The sequence below is a fragment of the Panulirus ornatus genome, chromosome 16 (genome assembly GCF_036320965.1).
Source record: "Panulirus ornatus isolate Po-2019 chromosome 16, ASM3632096v1, whole genome shotgun sequence".
Classification (NCBI taxonomy): domain Eukaryota; kingdom Metazoa; phylum Arthropoda; class Malacostraca; order Decapoda; family Palinuridae; genus Panulirus; species Panulirus ornatus.
Genome location: NC_092239.1, coordinates 41,314,745 through 41,328,171, shown reverse-complemented (window position 1 = coordinate 41,328,171; position 13,427 = coordinate 41,314,745). Strand labels below are relative to the sequence as shown.

The following is a 13,427-nucleotide window of genomic DNA, read 5'->3' as shown; positions in this document are numbered from 1 at the left end:
AGACATCGATGGAGTAGTCCCACAGGGCTGGAGACTGGCAGACATCGATGAAGTAGTCCCACAGGGCTGGAGACTGGCAGACATCGATGGAGTAGTCCCACAGGACTGGAGACTGGCAGACATCGATGAAGTAGTCCCACAGGACTGGAGACTGGCAGACATCGATGAAGTAGTCCCACAGGACTGGAGACTGGCAGAAATCACACTCCTGTATGCAAAATGGGAAGCCGTGAATTGCTTGCTGATCACCGTCCTATTTGCCTTACATGAATCATATGTAAACTCTCTGGAGTCGATTATTATTAGAGATAAAATCGTAGCCTATCTGGAACAAATCAAGTCTGATCAATGGTACACAACATGGTTTTAGGAGACTCAGATCCTGCCTTTACAAACCTCCTTTAGATTTTATCATACAATATTCAGTACCCACGACAAGAGAATAGCAATAGACGTACCGTTTCTGGACTTTCAGAAAGCATTTGACAAAGTCCCCCTTGTTAGATTGCCGAACAGAGTCTGGGCCTTGGGGATTCCTGGTTGCATAGGAAATTGGACAGATGCCTCGTTACGTGATAGGAAGCAGAGCGAGAGAGAGAGAGAGAGAGAGAGAGAGAGAGAGAGAGAGAGAGAGAGAGAGAGAGAGAGTCGTGATGAATGGGCAATCATCACCGTGGTCACTAGTGGAGTACCCAAGGGATCCATACTTGGGCCTTTAGTTTCCATCATCTGTATCAACAATATTGACGTCGTGTTGGATAACCTCGTGTCTAAAATCGGCAATGCCATATTAACTGAAAAAAGATAGGCTAAGATTACGTGAGGATTTAGATAAAATCGCTGAATGGTCGAGTAAATGGTAAATGCCATTTACCTTCAATAAATATCATCTCTTACGAGTAAGAAATGTAAACAAAACATTTGATTATGAACTGATGGGCCACGAGATGAAGAGAGCCATTGCTTGGCTCTCCTTTTTCTCTTCTACCGCTTATAAGAGGGGAACTTTTTTTCTTTTCTTAACTTTGAAGCCACATCACATGGCTTGGACCTTGGGTCTGTGTATCTACGTAACTCTCTCTCTCTCTCTCTCTCTCTCTCTCTCTCTCTCTCTCTCTCTCTCTCTCTCTCTCTCTCTCTCTCTCTCTCCCCCCGCTGAGAAGTGATTCCCTCCTTTACTTTCACGCTCGCATACCGAGTCCGATCCAAATATAGCGGAGAGGATTTACTTACCAGAGAGTAGAGCGGCCTCTTGTGCTGCTGACCGAGCCAGGTGCTGTGTGTATGACGTGGCCTCATTGTGCAACCAACGCTGAGGGTAAACGTTTGAATTTATGTGACTCAGTCGGTTCCATAAGCAATGTGTATCGTGTGAGAGAGAGAGAGAGAGAGAGAGAGAGAGACAGAGAGAGAGAGAGAGAGAGAGAGCGACAGAGAGAGACAGAGAGAGAGGAGTGAGTGCGTTGCACCACAAGTTCGTGCTAGTTGCCACGCAACCTACCCGTCTAGGTGTTGTACACAACCGAACCTCTGTCGTATATTGTGTAATGTTTGCGCCCCTCACGTTACACAGTAACTCTACGTCCAACATGTGTATATTGCTCCTCACCTCTTGTACACGTTGGTACGACCACTGAGCACGAAGGATCGGCGCTAGAGCAGGACGGTACGACCCCCGGGTGTGATGCTTGTGATCAAGAAGTTAACATATATTATCATCAGTCATTTACCTTCCGTCTTGATATATAGTGATTGTAATATATACATATATATTCCTATGAGTCCACGGGGAAAATGAAACACGAAAAGTTCCCAAGTGCACTTTCGTGTAATAATCACATCATCAGGGGAGACACAAGAGAGAAATATAACAGTCACTTGGAAACTTTTCGTGTTTCATCTTCCCCGTGGACTCATAGAAATTTCTTGATCACGCGCAAAATTGTGATCCTTTCCAATATATATATATATATATATATATATATATATATATATATATATATATATATATATATAATGATGAGGCTGTATCACTGGGAGTCAATTCTCGTCTCAAGACGTCTCACTCTAAAAGAATCTACATATTCCTCCTACAGGAAAAAGCTTAGTCTTGGGCTACAGGAGCCTTTGAGAGGGTCCTGGGTAGCACCAAAACTCATGTAGATTGCTCACATGATCATCATATATGTCTATCAGTTGTAAGTAGTGATTGTAAATGAAATATTAATATTATAGATTATTTCCCTTCGTGTGTCATCCTTACTAGTTCTCATTTCTCGTCTCTGTTTCCCACAGTACCGGCGAGCGTCATGTCCCCTGGCATTCGAGGAGGTCTCGCCTCGCACACTCCTAAGGTAAGTCAACTTTCCTCTTCACTTTGTTTGGTAATGTTACTCACTTTTTTATCTTGAACAAACATACTGGCTTGGTGGAGGTTTACGTAACACCTTCCTAACTCGAGATTAAGCTCCACCTTGTGTCAACAAGTGTTCATTTTTAATTCATTAGGTACTAGAACTATATATATATATATATATATATATATATATATATATATATATATATATATATATATATATATATATATATATTGTTGTGTGATACACAACTGGTAGCTCTGACATCAGTTTGATTGTGTTATGAACTTTGTCAACAGAAAGGAGTCGGTATTTTATATGTGTAGGAAAGTAGTCTTAGAGTGCTGTGTGCGGATGCCTAACTGGATATGTGTATGGTAATATGATCATGTAAGTAAATTGTGTTATGTGTTTAAAAACTGTTAGAAAGTTAGAGGATGTCAAGCATTATTGAGCTGGTCGAGGGGTAGCATAGTTATATTCTATAGTTTCACCTCTAATGGTGATAGACGACTCCGTTTTCTGTGAGGCCGAAGTGGACCCGTTCTCGCTTCCGGACCCCGCGCTCACACACACACACTGTACCATCGGCCAATACTGTATGATTCAGGACAGCGAAACAATCAGTACTGATTGGAAATGGCTACAGTGGCGGCCCACACGGTCCTCATTCCCCAGGGACGGTCTGACGACCGAGCCTCTCCATCCAGTATTACGATGGTGTACAGGATACACGGCTCATCTCATCACAACACCACAGTCAAGATTTATTGACGAAATTTGAAAGTATATTAGAGTAATAAGAGAGTGAATGACACTTAGAGAGTGCACCGAGGAAGTGAAAGTTGTTTGATCATACGTATTGACACACTAACGTAGTAATAAAACGGCAGCTTTCTTTTTCCATCCGTAATTGTATATGTGAGTAATATTTGTGTGGGTTGCTGGGAGCCAGTTTTTATACACGTTTTGCCCCGTGTATCGTAACCTTGTGTATATGTAACATGTCTCTCCTCCTATGTATGCACTCACACACACACACACACACATATCCAAGTCGAGTCCAGGTATGTGATTTTGTGTATGTTTTGACGTATGGAGATCCTGGCCTCATCACTTAAGCTGCTGGTAGCCATTTAGATCCGACAACATCGTTGTGTATACACACGCTGCCTATATGCTCCGCTTGTATCTAAATGCAGGAAGTGGGTGAGTTTGTGAGCGCCTCTCTCTCTCTCTCTCTCTCTCTCTCTCTCTCTCTCTCTCTCTCTCTCTCTCTCTCTCTCTCTCTCTCTCTCTCTCTTACTGAGACGCTGCTCCAACGTAATCATGAAAATCTTACATTTTTCTCCTCTCGTAATTCACACCATGTTTCATCTCCGTCACTTTCCTTGTGCTTGCTAAATTGGTGCCACAAGCACGACTGGTCTCTGCTCCGATGCAATCTGTCTTACGGAAATAATAGGAAAAAGAGAACGTGAAACGAAGGTATGAGTTTACTTACGTCCTGTCGTAGCCAAGGAAATGGAGACGATATGGTAACATGTTTCATCTCATCGCTTATTAAATTTGACTCTTCTTGGTGGTAGTTTGCGTCACAGGACGCAGCAGTGCATTGTAGGAAGCACTGCAGGCAGGAGTGTTGGTGGCCGGAGCCACCTTACACCCCTCCGTGTCAGTAAGGTGTGGACAGCAGTCTGAGCCAGACTTCGGGGTGTTCGAGTGATGGCCCGGGACCATCTTACGCCCTTCGTGGCTTCATTCAAATTAATATACCAAATTCCTTCCTTCTCTCTCTCTCTCTCTCTCTCTCTCTCTCTCTCTCTCTCTCTCTCTCTCTCTCTCTCTCTCTCATACACGTCCTTCGATTCTTCATTCCTCTTACATCGAATGTCCATAGATAGACTCCTTCTCTCCCTCCTACTCACTGAGGATGGGTCACACATCCAAGGTAACTACGCCATCTTACACAAGGATCGTTATGCTCATTGTACTAAGTGCTTAAGGGTCGTGCGTTGTGATCAAGGGTCGTACCGTTGTGATCAAGGGTCGTACCGTTGTGATCAAGGGTCGTTCCGTTGTGATCAAGGGTCGTACCGTCGTGATCAAGGGTAGTACCGTTGTGATCAAAGGTTGTACCGTTGTGATCAAGGGTTGTACCGTTGTGATCAAGGGTTGTACCGTTGTGATCAAGGGTTGTACCATTGTGATCAAGGGTTGTACCGTTGTGATCAAGGGTCGTACCGTCGTGATCAAGGGTTGTACCGTTGTGATCAAGGGTCGTACCGTCGTGATCAAGGGTAGTACCGTTGTGATCAAGGGTCGTACCATTGTGATCAAGGGCCATACCGATTTGATCAAAAGCCGTGCCGTTGTGACCAAGGGCCATACCGACGTGATCAAGGGTCGTACCGTTGTGATCAAGGGCCATACCGACGTGATCAAGGGTCGTGCCGTTGTGATCAAGGGTCGTACCGTCTGGGTTAATGATCGCGCTGTCGTGCTGAAGTGGGTGAAAGTTCACCATCTCTAATGTCAGAAGAACGGGGCTGAGTGTGGCAGTCGCCTGCTGACGGTGGGGCCCCTCGACGTTACGACTGTGGCGCCCCGGTACGGCAATTGCAGTTAATTGCCAGAGTTTCCGGTGGTTATATGTATATATACAATGGATTGTCTTCTACCCCGGCCATAGTAGCCACGGAAGCCTGACGGAGAGAGAGAGAGAGAGAGAGCGTACGTACCTTCATGTACCTACGGGAAGATTTTTTTTGCCCCGCGGTAGAACCTTTGAGCACGACGGTACCACCCTGATCACGAAGATACGACCCTTGGAGACCAGGACGGCGTGATGACCCTTAACCCTGAAGGGACCATCATGAATCCACGGGGTCGCTCAGTCGTGCTCAAGGGCTGCTCCTCCCTTGCGCTTCAGAATGGCGTCGTCCTGTTGAAAGGGTTGATGTGTCGTGTTTGGTGTGGCTGTGTCGTATCACAATACACTCTACCTTCACCGTAGACTGACAGTGAAGGTCACAGGTCCCAGCAGTACAAGCAAAAAAAGAAAAAAGATCACATCTTCAGCTTACTTTATATTCATCATTTTATTCACGTATATCGTACATGTTCACTCGACGTGGGTTACTGAAAGTGATGTCTTTATTTTGTTACATTTATCTACACTAACGTATTCAAATCTATCTGTATGTACTAACGTATTCAAATCTGTATATATCTCCAGTCGTATTATAAAACTCGAATCCCATTCTCCTCGTTTCTTGGTAGATTTATCTTCCCACTTATGACTATTTTAGTGATTACAATGGCAGATGATTGCTCAAAATATCTAACAAGTTATTTTGTAACTTCCATAGTTTATCCTCTCTTTACTGACGAGGTTTCCTGGGTCTGGCCCGGGTGTGGACAGGGTAATGCCACGGGGGGGCGGGCGGCGGTAATACCACGTCTCGCCAGACATACGTCTCGTCACGGCTTCCCGGCTCTACAACCAGACTCACGCAGCCTCGCTGGGAGGGTCCTACTCTTCCCTGTCAACACAAAAGGAAAAAAATTGTTCTTCAAGACACACCCAGCTACTCAGGTCAACCCCCGCCACACGACCTCTCTCAGTCTCTCTCCCTTACAACGGTTACGACCTGACATAGCAGACAGTGCTTGGTCTGTAAGGATTGGTGTTGTACGGCAGGAACCAAGTGTGATGTTGGGATTTAGATAACTTTGTTAAGTACTGACACCTGACGAGGTGGATTGTCTCCATGAAACATGTCGTGCCACACACACACACACACACATATATGTATATATATATATATATATATATATATATATATATATATATATATATATATATATATATATATATATATATATATAAGCTAGCCTAAGCCAGGTATACAATTTATCGATCAGTCCTTAGGAAAGGATGACCAATTGGTATGTCTGTGCGCCAACTGCCGCCCCCACGACTCGAACGTATGCCCTCTATCGCGGACGACCCGTAAACACATCACGGTCAGCGACGCTGGCTGACCACTCCACCACAGAGGTCGTGTTCCACTCCTCGACCTGGCGACGCACACATTCATGGCTGTGGATCGGTCCTACAGTGAGCTGGTGAACACATCTCTCCAGTTTCCTTTTCCACGAAACACAAGACCATCAACATACATGGGTTAGTCAGTGTGTCTGTCGTCTGACTGAATGGTTCCCAAGTCTGAGCTAGGCAAGTGTCCCTCTGCCAGGCCACACTTGATGCTGCTTGCGGTGTCGCATTTTCCCCCCTCACTCTCACTCCACACGTCCACTACAACTCCCAAACATTTCACACTGATAACTTCATTTAGTTTGAGCTACGCCTTGATCATTCTTTAAGAAGTCTGCTATGAACAGATACTATATATATATATATATATATATATATATATATATATATATATATATATATATATATATATATATATATATATATATATATATATATATATTGCGTGGCAGCTAGAGACTGAGTGTGAACGAATGGGGCCTTTGTTGTCTTTTCCTAGTGCTACCTCGCACACATGAGGGGGGAGGGTGAAGGTATTCCATGTGTGGCGAGGTGGCGATGGGAGTGAATGGGGGCAGACAGTGTGAATTGTGTGCATGGGTATATATGTATGTGTCTGTGTATGTATATATATGTGTACATTGAGATATATAGGTATGTATATTTGCGTGTGTGGACGTGTGTGTGTATACATTGTGTATGTGGGTGGGTTGGGCCATTTCTTTCGTCTGTTTCCTTGAGCTACCTCGCAAACGCGGGAGACAGCGACAAAGCAAAATAAAAAAATAATAATAATAATAATAATATATATATATATATATATATATATATATATATATATATATATATATATATATATATATATATATAAACGTATATATGATATATGCTAATATGACATGAATAGAGTTTCTCGTAAGTCACGTCTCAGTCATATGTGTGGAACACATTTGCTCAGAGTCTGCAGACTTAATGAGGACAAAGATGACGTCACAGGGACTGTATGATTACAGGCCTCCGCCACCAGAGGTCTGGACGTCAAACCAAAGTTCACATTATCATAAACATAACAGTTAATCTTAATAATTATATATATATATATATATATATATATATATATATATATATATATATATATATATATATATATATATATATATATATATATATGTGTGTGTGTGTGTGTGTGTGTGTGAATTCTGCCCCGTATTTCTTGTGTCGTAGAAGGCGACTACAGGGGGCACTAGCAGGGGGCTGGAAACCCTTCCCTTCTTGTATTTTGATTTCTAAAACATGGAACAGTAGAAGGTGCCAAGCAGGGAGTGCTCATCCTCCTCGAAGGCTCAGATTAGGGTATCTAAACGTGTGTGGATGTAACCAAGATGAGAAGAAAGGAGAGATAGATAGTATACTTGAGGAAAGAAACCTGGATGTTCTGGCTCTGAGTGAAACGATGATCAAGGGTAAAGGGAAGAATGCATTAGTAATATTTTTGGAGTAACATCATGGGTTGGTGAGGGGACAATAGTTAAGGAATGAGTAGCAATACTCCTGAAGCAGAAGTTGTGGGAGTGTATGATAGTGTAAGAAAGTAAGCTCTAGATTGCTGTGAGTAAAAACGAAATTGGATGGTGAGAGATGGGTGATTATTAGTGCTTATGCGCTTGGCCATGAGAAAAAAGACGTTGAGAGGCAAGTGTTTTAGGAGCAGATGAATGAATGTGTGAGGAGTTTTGATATAAGAGACCGGATATTTGTGATGGCAGTCGAGAGTATAACTTGAGGTATGTGGTATTTAGTGTTATAAATGGAAATCGGTGAACAGTTTGTGGAACTGTATGCAGAAAAAGGACTGGTGACTGGGAGCACCCATCCATAACCAGGCCCCACAGAAGGTTTACTTCGGCCGCTTCACATGCTTGGTTGGGTTCAGTCCACTGACAACACGTCGACCCCTGTATACCACATCGTTTCAAATCACTTTGTCCCGCGCACGCCTTTCACCATCCTGCATGTTCAGGCCCTAACTATTCAAATTCTTTTTCATTTCATCCTTCCATCTCCAATTTGGTCCCTCCGCTCTCCTTGCTCCTTCCCTTCCGCTAATACACACACACACACACACACACACACACACACACACCACACAAACACACACACACACACACACACACACACACATATATATATATATATATATATATATATATATATATATATATATATATATATATATATATATATATATATATTCTTTTTTCTTTCTTTTAAACTATTCGCCATTTCCCGCGTTAGCGAGGTAGCATTAAGAACAGAGGACTGGGCCTTTGAGGGAATACCCTCACCTGGCCCAATTCTCTGTTCCTTCTTTTGGAAAATTAAAAAAAAAAACGAGAGGGGAGGATTTCCAGCCCCCCGCTCCCTCCCCTTTTAGTCGCCTTCTACGACACGCAGGGAATACGTGGGAAGTATTCTTAATCCCCTATCCCCAGGGATATATATATATATATATATATATATATATATATATATATATATATATATATATATATATATATAGACAGACAGATAGATAGATAGATAGGCAGATAAATCAAAGCCCTTTCCTCTGCACTGTGTTCTGTTCTATATTTCTTCTCATAAATGTCAATGACTTTGCCAGGCATCAGCAGTGGTGAGAGGCAGCACCGAACCCCAGCATGGCCAGACGCCAGCAGGCGTTGCTTGCATGGCCCGACAGCCACACATCAACCTACCATCTCCAGTAGTAGATCCGGGTAGACTAGACTCCCAGCTGGTCCGGTCTCAGCGCCACTGTCCAGTTTAGGGGTACCCGGGACGGTACATTAACCAGCAGTTAATACGTAGCCTCTAGTTAGGGCAAAGCGCGTAGTGGTAGTTAACTCAACAGTTTATTTACTTCCTTTTTTTGGTCATAGTCTTGCGAGGTGTCAAGGATCACTGACGGTTTATATGTGGTTTACTGAGGTATCAAGTAACACGGATGTTTTATATGTTTCTTAACTGATATAATCAAGGAACACTAGTGATTGATTTGTACCTAACTGAGGCATCAAGGAACACTGACGTTTTATATGAGCCTAGCTAAGGTATCAAGGAACACTGATATCATATATGTGCCTAGCTAGGATGCCAAGGAACACCTGTGTTACGTGCTTAGTTAGGATATCAAGGAACACTTGTGGTACAGAGTTACCTGGCAATTCACAATGATAAATGATCTTTACGTGAAGGAAGGTAGAGGCAGAGGGGCGAAGCGTAGCTTTCCGTGTCTCTCTCAGTTGACTGGAAGCGTTTCGTTCCTCTGTGAGACAAAATCTGTGTTACCAGTTTGCTTACGAAATGTTGGCCTGGATGGTTGGCTGGAGTCCTGGAAGGATGGCATCTTGAGGGTGTCATGGATGGTTGGCTGGAGTCCTGGAAGGATGACATCTTGAGGGTGACATGGATGGTTGGCTGGAGTCCTGGAAGGATGGGATCTTCAGGGTGACATGGATGGTTGGCTGGAGTCCTGGAAGGATGGGATCTTGAGGGTGACATGGATGGTTGGCTGGAATCCTGGAAGGATGGGATCTTGAGGGTGACATGGATGGTTGGCTGGAGTCCTGGAAGGATGGGATTTTGAGCGTTACAGGGATGGTTAGCTGGAGTCCTGGAAGGATGGGATTCTGAGGGGTGGCAAGGATGGTTGGCTGGTGGCTTCCTGGAAGGATGGGAGCTACAATGAGAATTTTGACGCCTACGGGCACTAGGTCATGACGGAGGAAAGCAGAAGCGCAAGGAAACAGATATTCAATTTGGCGTCTCAAAAAAGGTATGGCCATTTTCTAATTCGTTTGGAATACACATCTTACACTTTGTAATACAGAAGACACAGAGGTCGTCTTGTGTTTATCATGGAGGAACTAGTTTTAGTGTGATGAATACTCAAGCTCATTTGCATACGTGAATATTTATCAGTTTACCGGTCTATCTCTACCCTGTTTGGTCTTTGCACAATGGTGGGAATGACCTTGCGTATGTAGTGCTAAATATCTGCCAAATTACGCCTCGTCTGTGAAATAACATAGATTTTATGACACGCATATATCATCCTCCACGGCCCGCGGCTACGTTGATAACAATGCGCCAGCTGGTGTGGGTGGGTTAGGGGTGGGATGGGGTGGTGAGGTGGGTGGTGGGTGGGTTTCAGCGTGGGCCTCAGGTGTCGCCGCGCACAACACGCGCCAAAAATTGAACTTTTTGCCCTTTCCCGCCACCCGTCGGTGGGTGAGGGTGGGATGGGAACCAGATCTCCTCCTTGTTGTTCCTCCCAGGCTTAAAAGATAACGGAAAACAAAAATGTTTTTCATTATTTTTGTTTCTGTGAACAGTCTCTCTCTCTCTCTCTCTCTCTCTCTCTCTCTCTCTCTCTCTCTCTCTCTCTCTCTCTCTCTCTCTCTCTCTCTCTCGCGGCCTCCAGGAAATGAGGGAGACCAAATCAGCGTCGCGCTGGACACAACAGTGGAAGTTCGAGGGTCAACAGGAGGGGAGGAACGGAAGCTCGGCGTGCCTGGGCGATCACCTGCCCGCCGTGTGCAGCTGTGTCCTGCACGTGCTGGCCTGGCCGTGGCTTCCGCCTCCACCCGCAGCTGACATGCGTAATTACTATCTGTGATTTCAGTTTACATGTCTCGTGGAGGGAGAGCTTGACACTCGTGGTTTCCTCCGTCTTAATTCCCCTCCTGAATTCTGGCATCATCTTTGTTGTCCTCCTCTGGATCCTTCTCGTATAGTTCTTTGTGTCCCTCGAAGTATGATGACCAGACTTGAGAAATATATTCTAGTTTCGGTTATATGTAGGATATGAACAGCTTGCTGAATATTTCACCCAGTGTCATCAGGACAACAAGTTTGCTGAATATTTCCATATCCATATACTTTATTAGTATTCTAACTTGTTTCGCCCCATTTGGCATTTTGTCTCCTTTACTCTTTCTATAATGCGGAACTCTTGCGACATGGATTATGCCAAGTACCAACTCCCTTTCACAAACAGATTTCTGAAACTTAATTCCTGCTAGATGTTATTCATAACGAGGCCATCTTCCGCTGTGTTCCTCCCGTCCTCAGCACATATACGTAGTTTAAATTTCGTCAACAATGTGTCAAACCAACTTTGAATATTGTAAAGATCCCTTTGTGGTTCCCTCGTAGGTTTATGTTCTCCAGTTCCCTCTTGACCTTAGCATCACCCGCGAACATGATCAGGAAGGAGTTCAGTCCATTTGGCAAGTTATCCATATTGATCAAGAAGAGCAGTGGTCCCAGCACAGAACCCTGTGACACTCCGTTGATGATCCTAGTCCACTGAGAGAAGGCTTCCCTGACATGCGTCTTGAGTTTCCATCCTCTAAGATCATCTTGTCGAAGTGTACCCTTGTTCCTGCTTGAAGATCCACCTTCCTTCCCAGTATATTCTTTCGTTACATCGTCAAATGCTTTCTTACATTCCAGATACAGACAATCCATCCAGCCTTATCTCTTGCCTGGTGCTGAGTCTCTCTCATAAACCTAAGATCCATTATGCATGACCTCCTTTCCCTAGAATAGTGATAATCGCTCACTCAGGTAGTTTCTTCTTTGCAGGAAGTCATCCAGTCGCTTTATGATTATCTTTTCCTGTACCTTACAGACCCCCACTCATTAGGGGGGTGCTGGTATGTATTTCAGCCCATCCTCCCGGTCTCTGCTTTTATAGAAAGGTGTAATGTTCGCCATCTTCCACTTCCTCAACACTTTACCCTTCGCCAGTGACATGTTAAACACGCACTTCGTCAAGTGCACCAACGTTTTTCTTCAGCACATATGGAGAAATTTCATCAGGAGGTTTTTATAGGTCAAGACCCATTAGTATTCTGTGCACGTCCGCTCTAGATATTTCAATGCTTTCTTATGCCTCTTCGCCATTCCGTCTCACTGGTGTTGAGGCTCTAGTGTCTTCCACTGTGAAAAATGTTGTTAGATCTGTCGTCCATTTCCTCCCATGTCCTTCCATTATCACATCCCTTCCCCCTGAATCCCTTTGCATGATGGTTAACTGCTCTTCAACTGACAGTTTATTGATAAACTTGATGTATAGTTCTGGATTATCCTTTGCCTTGTTCATGCTGTCAAAGTTCCTCCGTTCCTCTACTCTTATCTTGCCATATTCATCTCTCTCATTCTGAGTTGGAGTGTCGGCTCTGTCTTCACCACATCAGAAAGATTTTTCACATCTTGACATCTTTTATTTCAGCCTCTCTTCCCCTCCCTCTCATCCTTCCCTCTGTATTTGAGGCTAAGAATGGCCGTGTTCCCTCTCTTTCATTGCAGATTACACAGAACCTTCCATCACACAGTGGCCTGGTTCCTGGCCATTGAACCCCAAATATATATATATATGCTACGATGAACGTTGTGTATGGACTATGTGGAGTCCTGTGTATAGTTTCCACGATTGAATCTTTTCTGGGCGTTGTCTCATCGCTGCCTTTTTTTTACGTACTTATATACCACATAATCACACCAGAGCACTGCAAGATTTCACTTTCTCCAATTGCAGTGTGTGTGTGTGTGTGTGTGTGTGTGTGTGTGTGTGTGTGTGTGTGTGTGGATGCAGTAGGTATGCGTGCGCTGGGATGAGCTCACCAACCCAGCCTGCCAAGAGACTAACCTAACCAACATGTGGGTGCACCAGCCAGGGCAACATAACGTATGTTGACATAAGATATGTGAGAGGTTTGATGGCGCACTTGTAGGTTACTGACGGACGTATCACTGGCTATGGTACTGCATCTGTGTTTATGATAATGATAATAATAATAATAATGATGATAATAATAATAATGATAATAATAATAATAATAATAATAATAATAATAATAAAATAATAATAATAATAATAAAATGATAATAATAATGATAATGATGATAATGATAATCATGATAGCAACAGTGATGATGATGAT

At 43.7% G+C, this 13,427-nt stretch overlaps 1 protein-coding gene across 1 annotated transcript in view; it reads left to right on the top strand.

Moving 5' to 3' along the window:
- Prosap (SH3 and multiple ankyrin repeat domains prosap) overlaps positions 1-13,427 on the top strand; it is a 1,027,613-nt gene that overhangs the window by 275,423 nt on the left and 738,763 nt on the right. Inside the window, 1 exon segment of the mRNA XM_071671621.1 lies at positions 2,296-2,354. Within this exon segment, the coding sequence (XP_071527722.1) occupies positions 2,296-2,354 (59 nt within the window).